At 44.6% G+C, this 16,497-nt stretch overlaps 1 protein-coding gene across 4 annotated transcripts; it reads left to right on the top strand.

The window, feature by feature from the left end:
* The first annotated feature begins 952 nt into the window (after positions 1 to 952).
* Positions 953 to 16,102, top strand: MRPL45 (mitochondrial ribosomal protein L45). Of its 4 annotated transcripts, none has more exons than XM_057318111.1 (8): positions 953 to 1,039; positions 7,659 to 7,836; positions 8,657 to 8,774; positions 11,298 to 11,396; positions 13,370 to 13,418; positions 14,448 to 14,597; positions 15,263 to 15,436; positions 15,630 to 16,102. In XM_057318111.1, the coding sequence occupies exons 1-8, from the start codon at positions 992 to 994 to the stop codon at positions 15,699 to 15,701; spliced, it is 888 nt and encodes a 295-aa protein (XP_057174094.1). In that variant the 5' UTR covers positions 953 to 991; the 3' UTR covers positions 15,702 to 16,102. The 4 variants fall into 4 exon arrangements, with proteins under 4 accessions (XP_057174094.1, XP_057174096.1, XP_026368802.3 ...); XM_057318113.1 differs by lacking the exon at positions 953 to 1,039 and adding an exon at positions 1,155 to 1,250; XM_026513017.4 differs by lacking the exon at positions 953 to 1,039 and adding an exon at positions 6,486 to 6,755.
* Positions 16,103 to 16,497: the final 395 nt, after the last annotated feature.

Genomic DNA, 16,497 nt, shown 5'->3' with positions numbered 1-16,497 from the left:
CTCAGAGCGTTTCCAACAGCCTGTGGAGGCAGCAACAAATCCACTCACATTTCCACAGGACAGGTAGTGACAGAGACACGTATGACACCCAGAAGCACATTACCATTGATTTCCTATTGAACCCTCGGGAATTTGGGGGTTATAAGAACTTTCGTATAGTCCAGAAAGCCCAGAACGTTGCATCAGTAACTAGGCTGAGGGAAAGAGAATGGAATTTGGGGTGGGGTTAGGAAACCTGACTTCAGTCCCCAGATAGGCCCCTGACTCACTATGTGATAATGACCAGTCACTTCCTGGCTCAGCGTTCCAGTCCCCTTCTCCCTTCTCCCCTGTCCCTGTCGCTGTCGGAATAAAACAAAAGAATGATTTTCTTCTCTCTTGAGAAAGCGAAGTGTGATTATTTCTATAAAAGCAATCTGGAAAATAGCCAATCCCATAGTGTAGCAATGTGAGAGGATTTTGTTCATTTTATAACCAATGTAACCTCCTGGGGGGAACATAAAGCCATGAAGACCTTCTTCTTTGTTTCTGGGGATCCTCAGATGAGGATGAAGTAAGTAGGTGGTCTGCTTTCCTCTTCTGTCCCTTCTGCCTCCTGGGATGACACGGTCCTGTTGCTAAAGAGGGCTTCTGGAAAGAGATTTGGGAGATAACTGGGTAACACCCAAGTAGGTCAGGGAATGAGTCAGGGCTCAAGGACTCGATACCAACCTCTCCCACTCCTGCCAGGAAAGCTCTGGGGTGAGACAGATGAGAGAGTTGCTGAGGGGCGGGCCTCACGGCCGCCTGCCCTGAGGCCTCTGGCTTGCGGTTTCACCCTGGTTTGCCCTGCAGCTGTAACGTGTCTGCTGACACGCAAGCCCTGACAGGCCTTCCCTCCCCCTTTCCCAGACTTCTGCTCCGGCCCAGAACCAGATGGCACGTCCCACCCTAGAAGTGACTATGAGAGAACAGAGAGGAAAAGGGAAGAACAGAACCAGGTGGAGAAGTGATGTTCCAGAAGACACAGGGCAAAATACAAGAGGCTTTGGTCTCGGAGGTGAGCGGGAAGCAGAAACTGAACTCACCTCCAGGGAAAGCAGGATAACAAGAGGGCAGAAGGGAACCGTGGGCTGACACGGGAGTCTTGGGGAGGGGGCTGTAGTTAGAACGCGACTGAGGGCTAAGCCTGAGGAAGACCCAGCAGCACCTGCCTGGAAACCTGCAAGCCTCCAAGCAAAATGGCAAATGGTGACATTTCTCGTTTGGAGGTACTCAGCTCTGACAAATCCATCTCTCTTTTCCTCAGCGCCATTTCCAGTTTGTGGCAATTCTTAGAACTCTCCTCCAGGGCGAGAGCAGTGTTAGTCACCTACTGTCTACCAGTCACGTTTCCCTGTGTGAGTTCACTCAGGGCTCACAGCAGTCCGACGAGGTCAGTTCTATGATCCCCATTTCACAGATGGGTGCACTGAGTTTGGAAGTGGTGGGTCCAGGTCTGTATCAGTTGCCAGAGCCCTCATGGATTCCGCTACCCCAAGCTGCCTTCGATTTGAAGTCAAATCGAATCAAAATGATGTGAAAGGAGTGGAGGCTTCTGAAGCCTTCCAAGGAGCAGGCAGGCGCAGAACAGGTAAGGAACAGTGAGCAGAGATCTCTAAATCTCTGAACGTAGGTATTTGAAAATCCTGCAACAGTTAGGATTGCTAGGCCTCCCCGCAGCCTGAGATCCCAGCGCAGCCTTGGTACCCTCTAGTGGAAGTTTTCTGCATTCACACAGCTTCCCTGGCTTCAACCCCAAACTGCTGGGAGGGAAGCCCTCATTCAGTCCCTGGAGAGCGTCCCAGAAGAATGGTCAGCGGGAAGATATATGTTTCTATGTCAGGGTCTGTGGGGGGCAGAGGAAAGAATCCAGGCTGGAGGGGAGGGGTCCTGAGCTCCTGGTTGACAGGGGGCTCTAAAGGGAGTCCTCGCTGGTATATAAAGAACGCAGACCTTTACATTATTAATAGGAGCTCAGTACACAGCGCATGGGACTTTGGCTTTAATGGCTCTAGAAAGTGACTTTCTTTTAATGGGCAAAATTAGTGATCAGAGACACCAAATGACTTGCCTGAGGCCACAGCGGAAGTCGATGTCAGCAATGGTGGGGCTATATCCTTGTCTCCTGCCTCCCAACCCTGCCTTCTTTCCACTTCATCATGCTCCCCTATTTGTGGGTTGATTGATTTTAGCCGTAAGTCAGTGTGCATACAAGGATATGAAGTTGTATGTATGATCAGGGAATTGCTTTTGCCCACAATTTATTTCCCGCCCGCAATCTGTACACTTTGCCTTCTTTTGTTCATCACGTGTATAGAGTGCCAATTATTGCCAAACATTACTCTAGGCACTGCTTTTTAAGTTTGTGGACCCTTCCCCAGGGTGCCCCGGCACAGGGGAATAGGCTCCCAAGCTCCGGAACCCTATGCTTATGGCCCTCCAGGCAGCCCTCCTGGGGCGTCTTCCCCGGGTTCCCGACGCTAAGGTGTTCGATATATTTCTGTCTCCCTCCTCCTGCAGAGGTAATCCCTGAGCACGGAAGTGGGTTAGAAACAGATTACTCTGATCCAGGGGCTTTACCCTCTCCTCCCTGAACGTGGCACTCGGGGGGGGGGGGGGTGCGGGTAGAGGGGCAAGTCACAAATAGCCTGAAATTCCCTTTTAGGATTATTGCTTGATTTAGCCAGCTGGGGTGAAAGGGGAGCAAGAAGAGGCAAGGTATTACTCCTAGATCGAGCTTGAACAGCAGGATACAGGGGCTTCTTTTCTGGAGGAGCCCGATGAGCAATATTTCTTCCTAAACATACCTTTAGAAATACAGAGTCTGAGGCGGGTAGAAAAAGGTAAAAGGAAACGGCCTTTGTCCTCAGCAGCGGGGATGAGCGGAGGATGGATGAGAAAGAACAGCGAGCAGAAGGTGGGCAGCACAGAAAGAAAAGGTCACTTGTGGGCTTGGGAACTACCTGCATTTTGGTGGTCTTAGCTTCAACAGAGGTGAAAACCGACACCCAGGGGAAAAGAGCTAACACACAGGGCTTCGCCTGAGGATTTCCAGTTCATATCCAGGTTAAGGGACACATCGTGTCATATCCTTGCTTTAGGGACAGTGCCCTGGGATGGACTCTGGGGGCAGGGATGTTGCCTGTGTCCAGAACAAAGGGCAATTACACTTACCAGGACTCTGCTAGGCTCTGTGTATACCTTCCGGGACCAACACGAGGCTTGGGAGCAGCGGCCATAACTAACCAGAGTGGGAACGTGCATTAGCTCATTTAATGAGTTATTAACAATTCTATGATTTAAGTATTTATTTTATTTTTATTTTTTAAAGGTTTTGTTTATTTATTTATTTATTTGACAGATAGGTAGGGTATGGGCGGGAGGGGGTGGGGAGGGGCAGAGGGAGAAGCAGGTTCCCCTCTGAGCCGAAGGCAGATGCTTAAGGACTGAGCCACCCAGGCACCCCTGTGATTTAGGTATTTAATTATTCCCTTTCTATAGGTAAGAAAAAGGGGTGGAGCTAAGATTAAATTCAGGCACTATAGTGTTCTTAAGTACTATGTGAAATCTGTAGACTGTTAACTCTCAGAATGACAGGGAAGCTTTGCTAACATTGTTAGCTAAAGATTAGTTGGGAACATTTCTTGATAAGTCAGAAATCTTGGTTTCCTCTGTCACTTTATCTTGAACAACTCACTTGTTTTGCTTTTCATGCTTTCACTCAAGAGAGGGAAGTACAATATAAACACATGGCAAGCTTATTACTTGCTCCAATCCAAGTATCACATTGTTTACTGTAATCAATAAATATTGTAATCAGAATCTTCCAGTTCTCCAGAAGGATTTTCTTCGTTCAATTCAACTGTGCTTCTCCTAGAATGTAGGTCACCAGGCACAATTGCAGAAGTTCCAATCTCTGATGTCATCTGCCACTGGGAGGAGGAAAAAAAATGCAAGTACATGTCCCACTGCTCAAGGGAGATCCCAACCTCTTTGGCTCCATTGAAAAATTTCAATAGGAAAACAAGGGATTCCAGGAACCCCCTGTATTTGGAGAAACAGGAAATCAACTTTGCTCTCTGCCTTATCATATCCCATCTGGGATTCCACTCATCCATTTATTGAATAAATACATATTTGAGGGGCTCCTGGGTGGCTCAGTCATTCAGCATCTGCCTTTGGCTCAGGTTGGCTCAGGTCATGATCCCGGGGTCCTGAGATCAAGCCCCTCGTTGGGCTCCCTGCTCAGCGGGAGCCTGCTTCTCCCTCCTCCCACTCCCCCTGCTTGTGTTCCCTCTCTTGCTATGTCTCTCTCTGTCAAATAAATAAACAAAATAAAATCTTAAAAATAAATAAATGTTTGAGTATCTACTAAGTGCAAGACTGTTTTTTGCAAGGCTGAGCTCCCAACCACCTTACTCCTTCCTCTAGTTGCTCTTATTTTGCCTTTTTAGAAATGCGAACTACTAGGGTTGTAGGATTCAAAAATATCCTTTCGGTGTTTGGTGTTATTTCTCTGACAGACAGCTCCCAATTTTCCAGGGAGTTAATGAGGTAGGAAGATAATATGAATTTTCCAAATGAGCAGCTATTTAAAAAGTCCCACTTATGATTCCTCTCAGAATGAATTAATTGCTATCAACTCCCCTTATTATTTCATCCAGGGTGATATAGAATAAGTTTGCATTCCCTGAGAAACTGATCACAGGGGTGCCCGGCTGGCTCAGTTAGTAGAGCATGTGACTCTTGATCTAGGGGGTGTAAGTTCAAGTCCCATGTTGGGTGTAGACATTACTTTCTTTTTTTTTATTTAAGATATCTATGTATTTATTTATTTGAAAGAGAGTGCACAAGCTGGGGGAGCTGCAGGCAGAGGGAGGGGGAGAAGCAAACTCCCCACTGAGCAGAGAGCCCAACAACTGGGATCATGACCTGAGCCAAAGGCAGACACTTAATTGACTCAGCCACCCAGGTGCCCCAGGTGTAGGCATTACTTAAAAATAAAACCTTAAAAAAAGAGAGAGAGAGAAAAGAAAAAACAGAAAGAAAAGTAAAATCTTAAAAAAAAAAAAAAGAAAGAAACTGATCAAAGGGCAGACAGAGGTGATCTGGGATGTATTGGCTACCATGTAAAGCCAATATAAAACTCAGTGATGTAGGAGATAATCTCGGATAGACCATCTCAGTATTCTGTATTAATAACCACTCATCATGGAATGGAGTTTCCTCACTTTGGTAGGGAGACCAGTAAAAAAAAAAAATCGCATTTTATTTTCTGGGCATAGAGTCTGTTAAGAAATAAAGAGCTCGCTCTCAGTTAAATGCGTAATAATATACATTCTTTAACACATACATATAGCACCTAATTGCATGTCACTATTAATGTGTCAGGCTATAAGTTCAGGGCTGTGGCTGGAAGGGACAATCTTACCCTTGAATAATTTACAGTATAATTGAGAAGCTGAGATTTAAGGCAATCCTGAAACCCAAAAGTAATCGCTCTCCTTTGATAGTCCATAGCATTTTATCTGGACTTTCGTGACAGTTCTATTCCAGCCTGTAAGCTCTTGTATGTGCATACCACAAGCGCTTAACTCATTGCAAAATATTCTAGGTAAGTGCTCAATAAACACGAATTGGCGGAATAAGATAAGAACCTACAGCTAAGTGTGGAAAGTGTTTGGCATTCAGGAATGATTACAGCATTGGATTTTCCAGGATGATCCCAACATTATAAATCCTTTAACAACTGAACGTGAAGCAGTACAGCATAGTAATTAGAGCATGGTTTCTGGATTCAGTCTGCCTGGATTTGAATTCCAGTTCTGACAGTTATTAGCCGTGTGACCTTAAATAAATTACGTGTTTAATTTCTCTGTGACCCAACCTCATACCTAAGAGTATTACTCTTGTTTGTGGTGAGGGCTGATTGAGTTAATATATGCAAAAAGCTTAGAAAATTGCTTGGCACCTGGTAAACATTTCTAAGTATAAGCTATCATTTGTTATGATTAAACCCGTGCTTCTTTCCCAAAAGGAAAACAAGAAATGTTTTTGTCAGTCCATATGTCTTTTTCTTCAAAAACACAGTATTATGTTTGTTTAATAAACATTGTAGGCATTAATCTCTTTAATTTGACAGTAAGAATTTTCTTCCCACGGTTCAGATTGGGAAAAGTAGCGCTGTTTAAGGTTACACAGCATATTGAGGTCAGATACAGATCCAGAAACTAGTCATTTTCGTTCTCTCTGTGACCAAAGTAGGCACTGAAGAAAAACATTTGTCTCCGAAGGGCAATACCTTTTCATTCTTTAGGGAATGCAAGCAAGGTGCAGCAACACCCCAATCTTACAAGAATGCAGCAACCCCTAGCAGCCAGAAGGCCTGGAGCGCAGGCGCAGCTCGCGCTCCAGCGCTCTCCGGCGCGTGACAGCCGTGCGCTCCACGCCACCCCCAACGACTCTTAGTGCGCACGCGCGCAGCCCGTTCTCTACCCACCCATTCACCCCACAACGCGCACGAGCGCGTTCGCGCCGCTCACACTTTGGCGGAGGGCGCGCGCCCTGGAAAATTCCACACCCGGGGAAGCTCCACCCCTATGCGCCCTCTCTTGTGCCCTCGGCACTTAACTCTTAGTCCCCATCCCAGCGGCCTTTGCGGGAACAAAATGGCAGCCCCCATGCCGCGGGGGTTGTTTTGTTTATCCAAAGCTTTAGGATGGTGGTCTCGTCAGGTGGGTAGGGACCGGGTGGGTAGGATTCTAGAGGCTGGAGGAGGACCACAGAGTAGAGGGGAATACTCGCTTTGCAGTTGTCCTTCGTGGGCTTGGACGATCCAAGTCACACCCAGTTACGGAAGAGTTTGTGGTCCACGGGACCCAGCTACTAAGCTAAGTGGCGGCGTGCGGAGAGCCCGTAAAGGCCACGAGGACAAGCAAGTTCTCGGGGATGAAGTTTCTACAGTTTGCTCTGGGTCTGTCTGGCGGGGAGGTATTAAAGGGGAAAGAAGTCATGGTTTAGAAGCTGGGCTTGCTTCCCCGTGGTTCTTATGCATGCTCTAAATTGAACAGTTAGAAAGGAGGGAGTCTCGTATTGTCAGTGTACCTGACTGAGCAAAACTCACGATCAGAGAGAAAAGAGGTCTGGCCTTTAAAGACGTTATTGATCTTTTGGGAGCTAGAATGACAGAATAAAGTTTACAGTTAGGCTCCCAATAGAATGAGCAGGATGTAATCCGAGTAAATATAAGGAGATGCCAAGAAGAGGACTTTTCTTATGCTTTAATAATAGCATTCCTCTCTTTTAAGTGTTGGGTTGATGTTTCAGTTCCCCATGGACTGAAGGTTCTTTGAAAGCAGAAGCCTTGCTTTAATCAACTCTGCATCCCTGGGACTTGGCATAGTCGTGTACTATGGAACGTACCAGAGGAAAGCCTTTAGTAAATGTTGAGTGGTGTTAGTAAAGGTTGCTTAGGGGCTTCTAGTTAAGACATCCATGAGTGTTTCCCCCCTGATATGTGGCTTTATAATTGTTCCTAAGTCATTCTTTGGATGTGCCCTTTCTATCTTTGCTTAGAGTTTGTTCAAGATAGATTTCTTTCCAGGTCACCTTTATCCTAACCTTTCCCTTTCTTACAGCCAGTCCTGGTGACTCAGTCCACAGTTGTAGTTCCAGTGAGAACTAAGAAACGTTTCACACCTCCTGCTTATAAACCCAAATTCAATTCAGAAAAGGAGTTTATGGAATTTGCCCGGAAAGCAGGATTGGTCATTCCTCCAGAACGTTTGGAGCGTCCCTTACATCTGGCCTGTACAGGTGAGGCATGGTATTTCTGAGACCCTGGCCGAATCTCCTCCTGTCAGAGATATTCTGGAAAATGGAATGATTTGGACTATGATTGACTGTATTTAACTAACTACAAAATCAGCTCAGCCCCCAAAATGATTTACTTTATGTATACTATATTGTTAAAATATTTATTTATTTATTTTAGAGAGCATGCATGTGAACATGAGTGGGAGGAGGGTCTTAGGGAAAGAATCTCAAGCAGATTCCCCAGAGAGCTCAGAGCCCGATTTATGGCTGGATTCCACAACCCTGAGATCATGACCTAAGCCAAAATTAAGACTCATCTGCTTAACCGACTGAACCACCTAGGCGCCTCTCTTGAGGTCATCTTTGATCTTGCTTACACACCTGTTCTCAGAAGGCAAGGGTGAAATTTCTCCATTTTGTACAAGAAGAAATTGAGGGTCTGAGAGAAGACTTAAATTATCTTATTCTGCTTTTTCTAATGTAACATAGTTCCCTCTGTGTGGAAGTCTACTTTATAGCCATGTACCTCTCAATTTTATATGACCTCAAGATGACTTTTTCCTCAATTTTTCAATGACTTCTTTTCTTCTTCTTCTTCTTTTTTTTTTTTTTTTTAAAGATTTTATTTATTTATTTGACAGCGAGAGACAGAGAGGGAACACAAGCAGGGGGAATTGGAGAGGGAGAAGCAGGCTCCCCTGCCGAGCAGGGAGCCCGATATGGGGCTCAATCCCAGGACACTGGGATCATGACCTGAGCCGAAGGCGGACCTTAACGACTGAACCACCCAGGAACCCCTTCTTTTCTTCTTTCATTACAGCTGGTATCTTTGACGCCTATGTTCCTCCAGAAGGTGATGCTCGCTTGTCATCTCTTGGGAAGGAAGGACTGGCACAGAGAAGTGAGCGATTGAAGAAGAAGGTGGCATCACAATTGTCGTAGGTGTCGGAGAAAACTGGAAATCAGTATTAGAACACAAATATCTTGTTGCTGCTTTATTCCCGGCAGGCCATCTTAGGTGCATTGGGTTGGACATAACTCCTTTGATAACTTGACAATATATTTTTCTCTGTAGTAGAATTTAGTTAATGTAGAAGAATGTGGGCTTTTTGATTCTTAGCCTCTCAGCCTTCATTGGTATTTTTGTCATATCAGGGAGGTGACTTGGAAGTTTGTAGAACACTTTTTTGATCACATATTTTAAAATTTAAAATAATAATAAAAGCATATTTATATGGGAAGTACCTTAAAGTTTAACTATAGAGAGTAAAAAGCCAAAAAGGGTCAAAAAGACAGACGTGTTTTATGGAGCTAACTAGGTCTTAACTAAGGAGCAGAAGCCAAAACCTTCGTAGTCTCTTTTTTAGTTGAAAGGATGGGAACATTTAGTATTTACTATTCAGCGGTTCTGTGGGATTGTTTATAGATTTCTGTGTAGAAGCATATTTAGTCTTTATTAATTCTTCATGTAGCCATAATTTATTTCTCTAAATACAGATATTATATCACCTTTCCATTAAGCCTCTTCTCTGGTTCCCTGTTACCTGAAGAATAAAATCCAGACTTCAGTGGTATTCACAGCTTTTTGTAAATCTGGCTTTTGTCTTCCTTTCCACGGTCATCTTCTTATTCCACTTTTCTCGTCCTAAACTTCAGCATTTCCAAACTAATTGCCAGTTCTTTGACAGTATTGTGTTATGACTCTGTGTCTTTGTGCATTCTTCCCCTTGCCTTGAAAATGTCTTTTTCCTCCTCCTTTACTTGATAACTCCAACGCATTTCTCAAGAACCAGTTGAGCATCATGTCTGCTTTTAAGCCTTCCCTTTTAAGCCATCTCCCTCGAGCTGCTTTTACTGTAATTCTAACTGTGCACTTACTATTTCCAATAATTGTACTGCGATGATTTCCTCTCATGTATTCCTCTCTGGGACTGTGACCTCTTTGGTGGTAGGGTCCATGATGATGAACACAGCACATGTGGCTTTATCATGGAGTTATCATTTAGGGGAGGAAAACAGCCATTAAATACTGATTGCACACAATTAAATAATTACAGGTATGGTGAAGTATGAGTGCTGTGGGATCACATGACAGGGAAAGATAACTTGATCTGGGAGTTCAGGGAAAGCTTCCCTGAGGAAATGACATTTAAAGCTGGGACCTAAAGGATTGCTTGCAGTTGGCTAGGTAGAGGGGTGTAGTGAGGAATAACATTCTAGGAAGACAACAGCACAAGCAAGGCTCTAAGGTGGAAAGAGAGCGAAGGGAGTGTCAGATTTTGTCAAATGCTTTTTCTGTGTCTATTGCGATGATCATGTGATATTTGTCCTTTATTCTATTGATACGTTGTGTTACATTAATGGATTTTTGAATGTTAAGCCAACCTTGCATTCCTGGAATAAATTTCAGTTGGTTACAGTATTTCTCATCCTCCAATATATTTAACACTTTGAAGAGATTAGAATTCCCTGTTTACGTTATTGTAACTATGAAAATACTGCTGACAGCTGAGTCGTGCAGTACATGGTGATGACTTTTCCTGCGTATTATTTTTTTTTTTGGAGTTAAGTGTGTTTTTGTTTTTGTTTTTCTCATTTGCTTACAGAGCCTCTAGTTGTATAAATTTCTTCTCAGTGCATTGAAAACATTAAGTATTTTATTAATTTCATCTTCAAGAAGAAATCCCTCCTGGACCTTTCTTACCTGTTTCTATCTGGACCGATTGCTCTTCAGGCCCACTGTACATCTTGGGATCTACTTCTCTCATCCTCCTGATAACTCCTGCTGTCCCTCTGGTGTTGTATTCCCTATTTCCTGGATTTTATGTCTGTCTTTCATGGTTTATTCTGTTATTTTGGTGGAGAACATTCCTCGGCAGCTTCCTGCGAAAGGGCGCATAGTAGATACATGAGATCATTCAAGTCTAAGAAACACTCTTTTACTCTCCCACTTCATTTATAATTTGCCCAGGTGTACAATTCTGAGCTAAAAATAATTTCCTCAGTTAATAGCACTGCTCCATTGTTTTTGTAACTTCTAATGTTGCTAGTTAGAAGCCTGATGTCATTCTGATTCTTGAGCCTTTGTGTAAAACTTGTGTTTTCTTTCTTAGTGTTTATAGGATGTTTTCTTTGATGCCAGAATTATGAAATTTCACAATGAGAAGCCTTGGTCTTTCTTTAGAATGATTTAAGTGTGAGTTAGAAGGTCGAATTTATAGGACTTGGCACATTCAGAAAACGATGATTGAATAAGTGGACAGACGTTAAAGACAGTTAACATAGCTATGAATTATGGATATTATATGAAGTCTTTAGAAATGATTCTTGGGGTGCCTGGCTGGCTTAGTTGGTAGAGCATACAACTCTTGATCTCGGGGTCGTGAGTTCAAGCCCCACATAGAGCTTGCTTAAACAACGAAAAGAAAAAAAAGAAATGATTCTCATACTTAATTTTACAGAATCCGGAAGATAAGAGAACATGATCCAAATTTTAAAATAAAGGACTTCCCTGAAAAGGCTAAGGATATTTTTATTGAAGCTCACCTTTGTCTAAACAAGTAAGTGAATTCTATCTTATACCTGTTTTGTTTTCAGTGGCTGTTATTCTAGGCACAGATTTTTTTCCTTTGGTTAAGAGTTCTAGAGTGACCTAGATAGGGCTAGGTGTGTGTTTGAGCCAGCCAGTCGGCCCCAGGTTCAGTTTTCAATGTTAATTTCTTATCTTAGGAAGTCTTACATCATACAGGTATCATAAATTCCGTGTCCACATCTGTGTATAACGTGGGCTTAGGACTTTAATTTTTTTAGTCCCCTGCCACTCAGCCCTAGAGAGAAGCTTTATCTCTCTACTATTTTTGTAATCTTCCTTTGTTGCAGGTACAGGACACTTGAGGGTCAGAGCTTTGTGCAGGGATCTCAATTCCAACTCCCTGCTCTTTGAGGGTTCAAGGGTTTAGGAAGAGTCTGTTCCTAACCATCAGATCCTATTTCTACCTCCCTTTAATCACCCCGTATGCTGTCATGATGTCAGGTTGTATTCTTTCCATTCTGGTTTTAGTTCTCTTTCCTTTTAGCATCTAGGAAACTTACCTTTCTTGGGGACTAGAGCATTTTAAAATGTATCTGTGTTTGTGTGTATTATATTCCGTCCAACATTTCTAGATGTTCATAGTGGGAGTAGTTTCACATGAGCTCAGTCCATTATGTTGCCAGAAACAGATGTCTTCCTTTTATTTTCCGTTGTAAGTTCTATTGTAAATGGTAAATGAACTCCTAGACAAGGAAATTTATTTCTACTGAACATCTCTAGGCCAGGGTAGTGAGGAGGAAGAGTTCATTGGGAGGTGCCAGGCCCGGTGGTCATGGTGGCTGTCATCACCACTCAGGTTAGTCCAGTCTAGTCTAGTCTAGAGCTACAGGGGGGGAAATGACCTTTTCTGTTAGGAGTAGAGGTGCAAGGGAAGCACGCGGACAGAACTAATCCCTTACCCACTCTGGGATTAGGGACAGGACTGTTTGAAGGAACAAAGATTTAAACTTCCCAGGAGGTATTAAACTGTGGGGGAAAAGTCCTGAATGTGTATCTGAAAGGTATTCACTAATTCATGCCTGATCTTAGGTTTATTTGAAACCCCTCAGCTAGGAACCTTCTAAAATCCTGTATGTCCAGGAGCTTGGGGTTTGCCGTCAGTTTTCTTACTATTACTGCATAGAATCAGTGTGACTGGGTCATTCTGGTAGCAGTAAAGACTGGCGGATGTGGGGTGGGCTGGAAGGAAAGAACCAGAAAAGACAGCTGCTTATCTTTGGCTAAGCTCACAGATAAGAGTGTAAGATGTGGGGGGGCGCCTGGGTGGCACAGCGGTTAAGTGTCTGCCTTCGGCTCAGGGCGTGATCCTGGCGTTATGGGATCGAGCCCCACATCGGGCTCCTCTGCTGTGAGCTTCTTCCTCTCCCACTCCCCCTGTTTGTGTTCCCTCTCTCGCTGGCTGTCTCTATCTCTGTCAAATAAATAAATAAAATCTTAAAAAAAAAAAAAAGAGTGTAAGATGTGGGGCACCTGGCTGGCTCAGCCAGTGGAGCATGTGACTCTTGATCTCAGGGTTGTGAGTTTGAGCCCCATGTTGGTGGTAGAAATTATTAAAAAAAAAAAAAAAAAAGTATAAGGTGCAAGGCCAATCCAGTTGGTATTGATGATGTGTCTGTGGTAAGAGGAGATGAGATGAGCTTTTGATTTTTTGTGGTAGATTTGTGGGGGGTCTCTTGCCCTTCTGAGAATGTATGGTAACTTCCGAGGAACTTGTTGCTGCTCCTGAGATTCAAACATAACTTCACTCTGCAGTTAGAGCTCAGGGTCCTTTAACCCTGTTCATCTTTGTGTGCTCAGGGCTTAGCATATTAATCCTGGCTTACTGTAAGTGTGCAGAAAAATGTTTGTAAAAAGAATTGTCCATTTTTGAGGGTCATTTTCAACTTTTGGAAGGGGTATCATAAAGCAGCAGCCAGTGATCTATATCTTTTTCTTTTTTAGCTCAGACCACGACCGGCTTCATACCTTGGTAACTGAAAACTGTTTTCCGGTAGGTCCTCAGCCTCCTTCGAACGGTGGGATGCCTGAATGGGCAGATTCTAGACATCACCTCTGGTTTCTTAAGAAGGATTGGTTTCGCGAGTACAGGAAGTTTAAGGCAAAAGCTGAGGTCCCATTGTTTTTGACTGAATGGTACGGACTTGACCTGGACTTTGGTAAGGGCCATGCGGATGAGGAAGGAGGAAGTCCCACAGCGAGCAGTGCTGAAACCTCAGGCTATGGGGGCTGAGGTCAGGGCGTGGACCATATTAGGTCGCCCTGTGTGTGCCTACAGTATGATAAAGGGTTTAGCAAGCGTTCACGAGGCTCACATAGTGTGTTAACCAGGTTGCTAGGTACTTGGGGCCATGCCCCAATATGGGGACTTTGTGGTTCAAGAAGAGCTTCAGTTTCTATCAGTTCAGCGTCATCTCCCTGTGGTCCACATATGGACCCTGGTCCTTGCAAGCTAGCCTTTCTATTCCTGTGAAATCCCATTCTTCAGTGCTAGCAGGTGAGGGGGGATAAAACAACATATATGCAGTCAACAGATAATATGTGCAATAACTAGCAGGTTATAAAAGTGTAAGGGAGGGGTGCCCAGCCAGTTCTGTCGGTAAAGTGTGCAACTCTTGATCTCAGGGTTGTAAGTTCGAGCCCCGTGTTGGGTGTAGAGATTACTTAAAAAAAAAAAATCTTTAAAAAAGAAAAAAATTTAAAAAAAGTGTAGGGGGTAATGGTATATTAGATAAGCTGGCATTTTGGAGTCTGGTTTTCACTGATTTGGGGAAGGTTCCTTAAGGTAGGTGGGTCTTGAGTTGTTGATTTGGATGAAAAGGGTCATTTCGAGGTTGGCTTAAGCAATAGCTTGATCAAAACTTGGGAAGGAGAGAAACAACAGGCACAAGAAAGCCTTTGGTGGGATATGTTGCACGATAGCTGTAGTTATTGCCGGAGGTGAGAACAGGTGTGGAAGGACGCACCAGCTTTCCTAAAGGAAAGGGAAACCCCAGTTGACCTTGTTCTCCTCTGCCCTCAGGACATGGTCTGGGACATCACCTATAAGACCGTCCGCTGGAGCTTCATAGAATCTTTAGAGCCACCGCAGGTGGTTCAGGTTCGCTGTTCGAGTATGCTGAACCAGGGCAACATATATGGCCAGGTCACTGTCCGCATGCACACCCGGCAGGTAGAGGCACCCGTCTGCTTTCTTCCTAGCTTTTCTGCACTCTCAGGTTGGGTACCTATCTCCGGAGTCCTGGGGACAGCTTCCCAAGACTGGGCTCTAAGGAAAGGTTCACTGTGGTCTTCCTTGCTCAGTCAGCGTGCTCTACCCACTGCTAGATGTTAGCTCGGCTAAGACAGGTGTGAGCGTACTCTCTCGCACCCTTCCTGATCCTCCCCCATCTCCCCAGCCCTAGTCAAAAACCCTCCAAGAGTAAAGTGTCTGTAGTCCATCACTTATTTAGTCTAGATTCAGAATTCTGAAATAAATTTTTCTACCCATTAAAAGCTTTTGTTATGGTTGTTTTAAAATGGTTGTGTGGGGGGCGCCTGGGTGGCTCAGTTAAGCGGCTGCCTTCGGCTCAGGGCATGATCCCAGGATCCTGGGATCGAGCCCCGCATCGGGCTCCCTGGTCAATGGAGAGCCTTCTTCTCCCTCTCCCTCTGCCTGTCGCTCTGCCTACTTGTGCTCTCTCTCTGTCAGATAAATAAATAAAATCTTTAAAAAATAATAATAAAATAAAATGGTTGTGTGGCATAAAAAACGAATTAAAAACAAAGGAAAGGAAAAACAAAACAAGAAAACCAGCTCTGAGTACTAACAGGCCAGATTTGCTTTCATCCTTGCAGACTCTGGCCATCTATGACCGGTTTGGCCGGCTGATGTACGGACAGGAAGATGTGCCCAAGGATGTCCTCGAGTATGTTGTGTTTGAAAAGCACCTGGTAAATCCCTATGGGAGCTGGAGAATGCATGGCAAGATCATTCCCCCATGGGCACCCCCTAAGCAGCCCATCCTTAAGGTAAGCATAATTTAAGAGAGCTGGGGCTGTGCTTATGCCATCTTAAGCCACTCCTGTTGGGCTCCACCTAGTGGAGAGAGGTGGTGATGCAGCACCAGGGAAGGGGCATCCTCCGTGGAGGAGGTGAGGGTGAATCTCTTCTGGGTAAGTCATGGGCTAGGATGGTAGGTAACTCAGCTTCCTGCTCTTTCAGACGGTGATGATTCCTGGGCCCCAGCTGAAACCCTGGGAAGACTATGAAGAGCCACAGAGAGTGGCCCCATAAGCTTCAGCTATCCTGCAAAAATGACTCCAGGGTTGAAGCATGGGGATGAGGTGGCTGGACGCTGTGGAGTCTGGAGCTGTGAAGTCCATCATCTCTCCATCATGCTGTAGAAAGATCTACCTTTGTCCTTTCCTGTCCTGCTTGGGTGTTTCCAGCCGTCTCCTTGGCAACCTTGGCTGATGGCTGGGCCCAGGTGGGTGGGTGGCTGATACAGCCGTGAACCCACTACTTCTTCCTTTTTAAATTGTATATCTACCTTCCGAGTCTCAATGGAAAGTATGTTTCGGATACCTGTTTTTTCTGCAGCAGAGACTGTCAGGAGCAAACTGGCAGAGTTTTCTTTTTAATTACAATGCAGGGATTAGAGTTTAAAATAAAACACTGTCAGGGTGTTGGACAAACTGTGGTGGGTTGTGTACCTGTCCCCGGGCTTAGGCTAGAAGTAGACCAGAGGGCAGAAGTGGAAGATGGGCTGAACTGTGAGGGATGTGGCTTCCAAGAAATCCAGACGTGGGAAACATAATTAGTGTTCATTGAAGATTCAGGGTCTTTTCTCGTATACTGACTCACCTAATCAGCATTTGTATTTCATAGAAGAATGTAAATCCAAAGCTGTCATTTATTCTTCAGCCTTTGGATTGTGTTCTCAATTAGCTGCGTCCTAGTGTGGTCCCAGGAAGCCTGGGAGGAGGCAGGGACCATGGGGGAGGTGATGCATTTGGGAAATCCATCTGTAAGACTTTGTTCCCTGATTTCTAGCACCTCTTGGAGATGGTGACTGTTCTTTCCAGCCCCC

Source organism: Ursus arctos, unplaced genomic scaffold (genome assembly GCF_023065955.2).
Source record: "Ursus arctos isolate Adak ecotype North America unplaced genomic scaffold, UrsArc2.0 scaffold_24, whole genome shotgun sequence".
In the NCBI taxonomy this organism is placed as follows: Eukaryota; Metazoa; Chordata; class Mammalia; order Carnivora; family Ursidae; genus Ursus; species Ursus arctos.
This window is presented reverse-complemented; position numbering and strand designations above follow the sequence as displayed.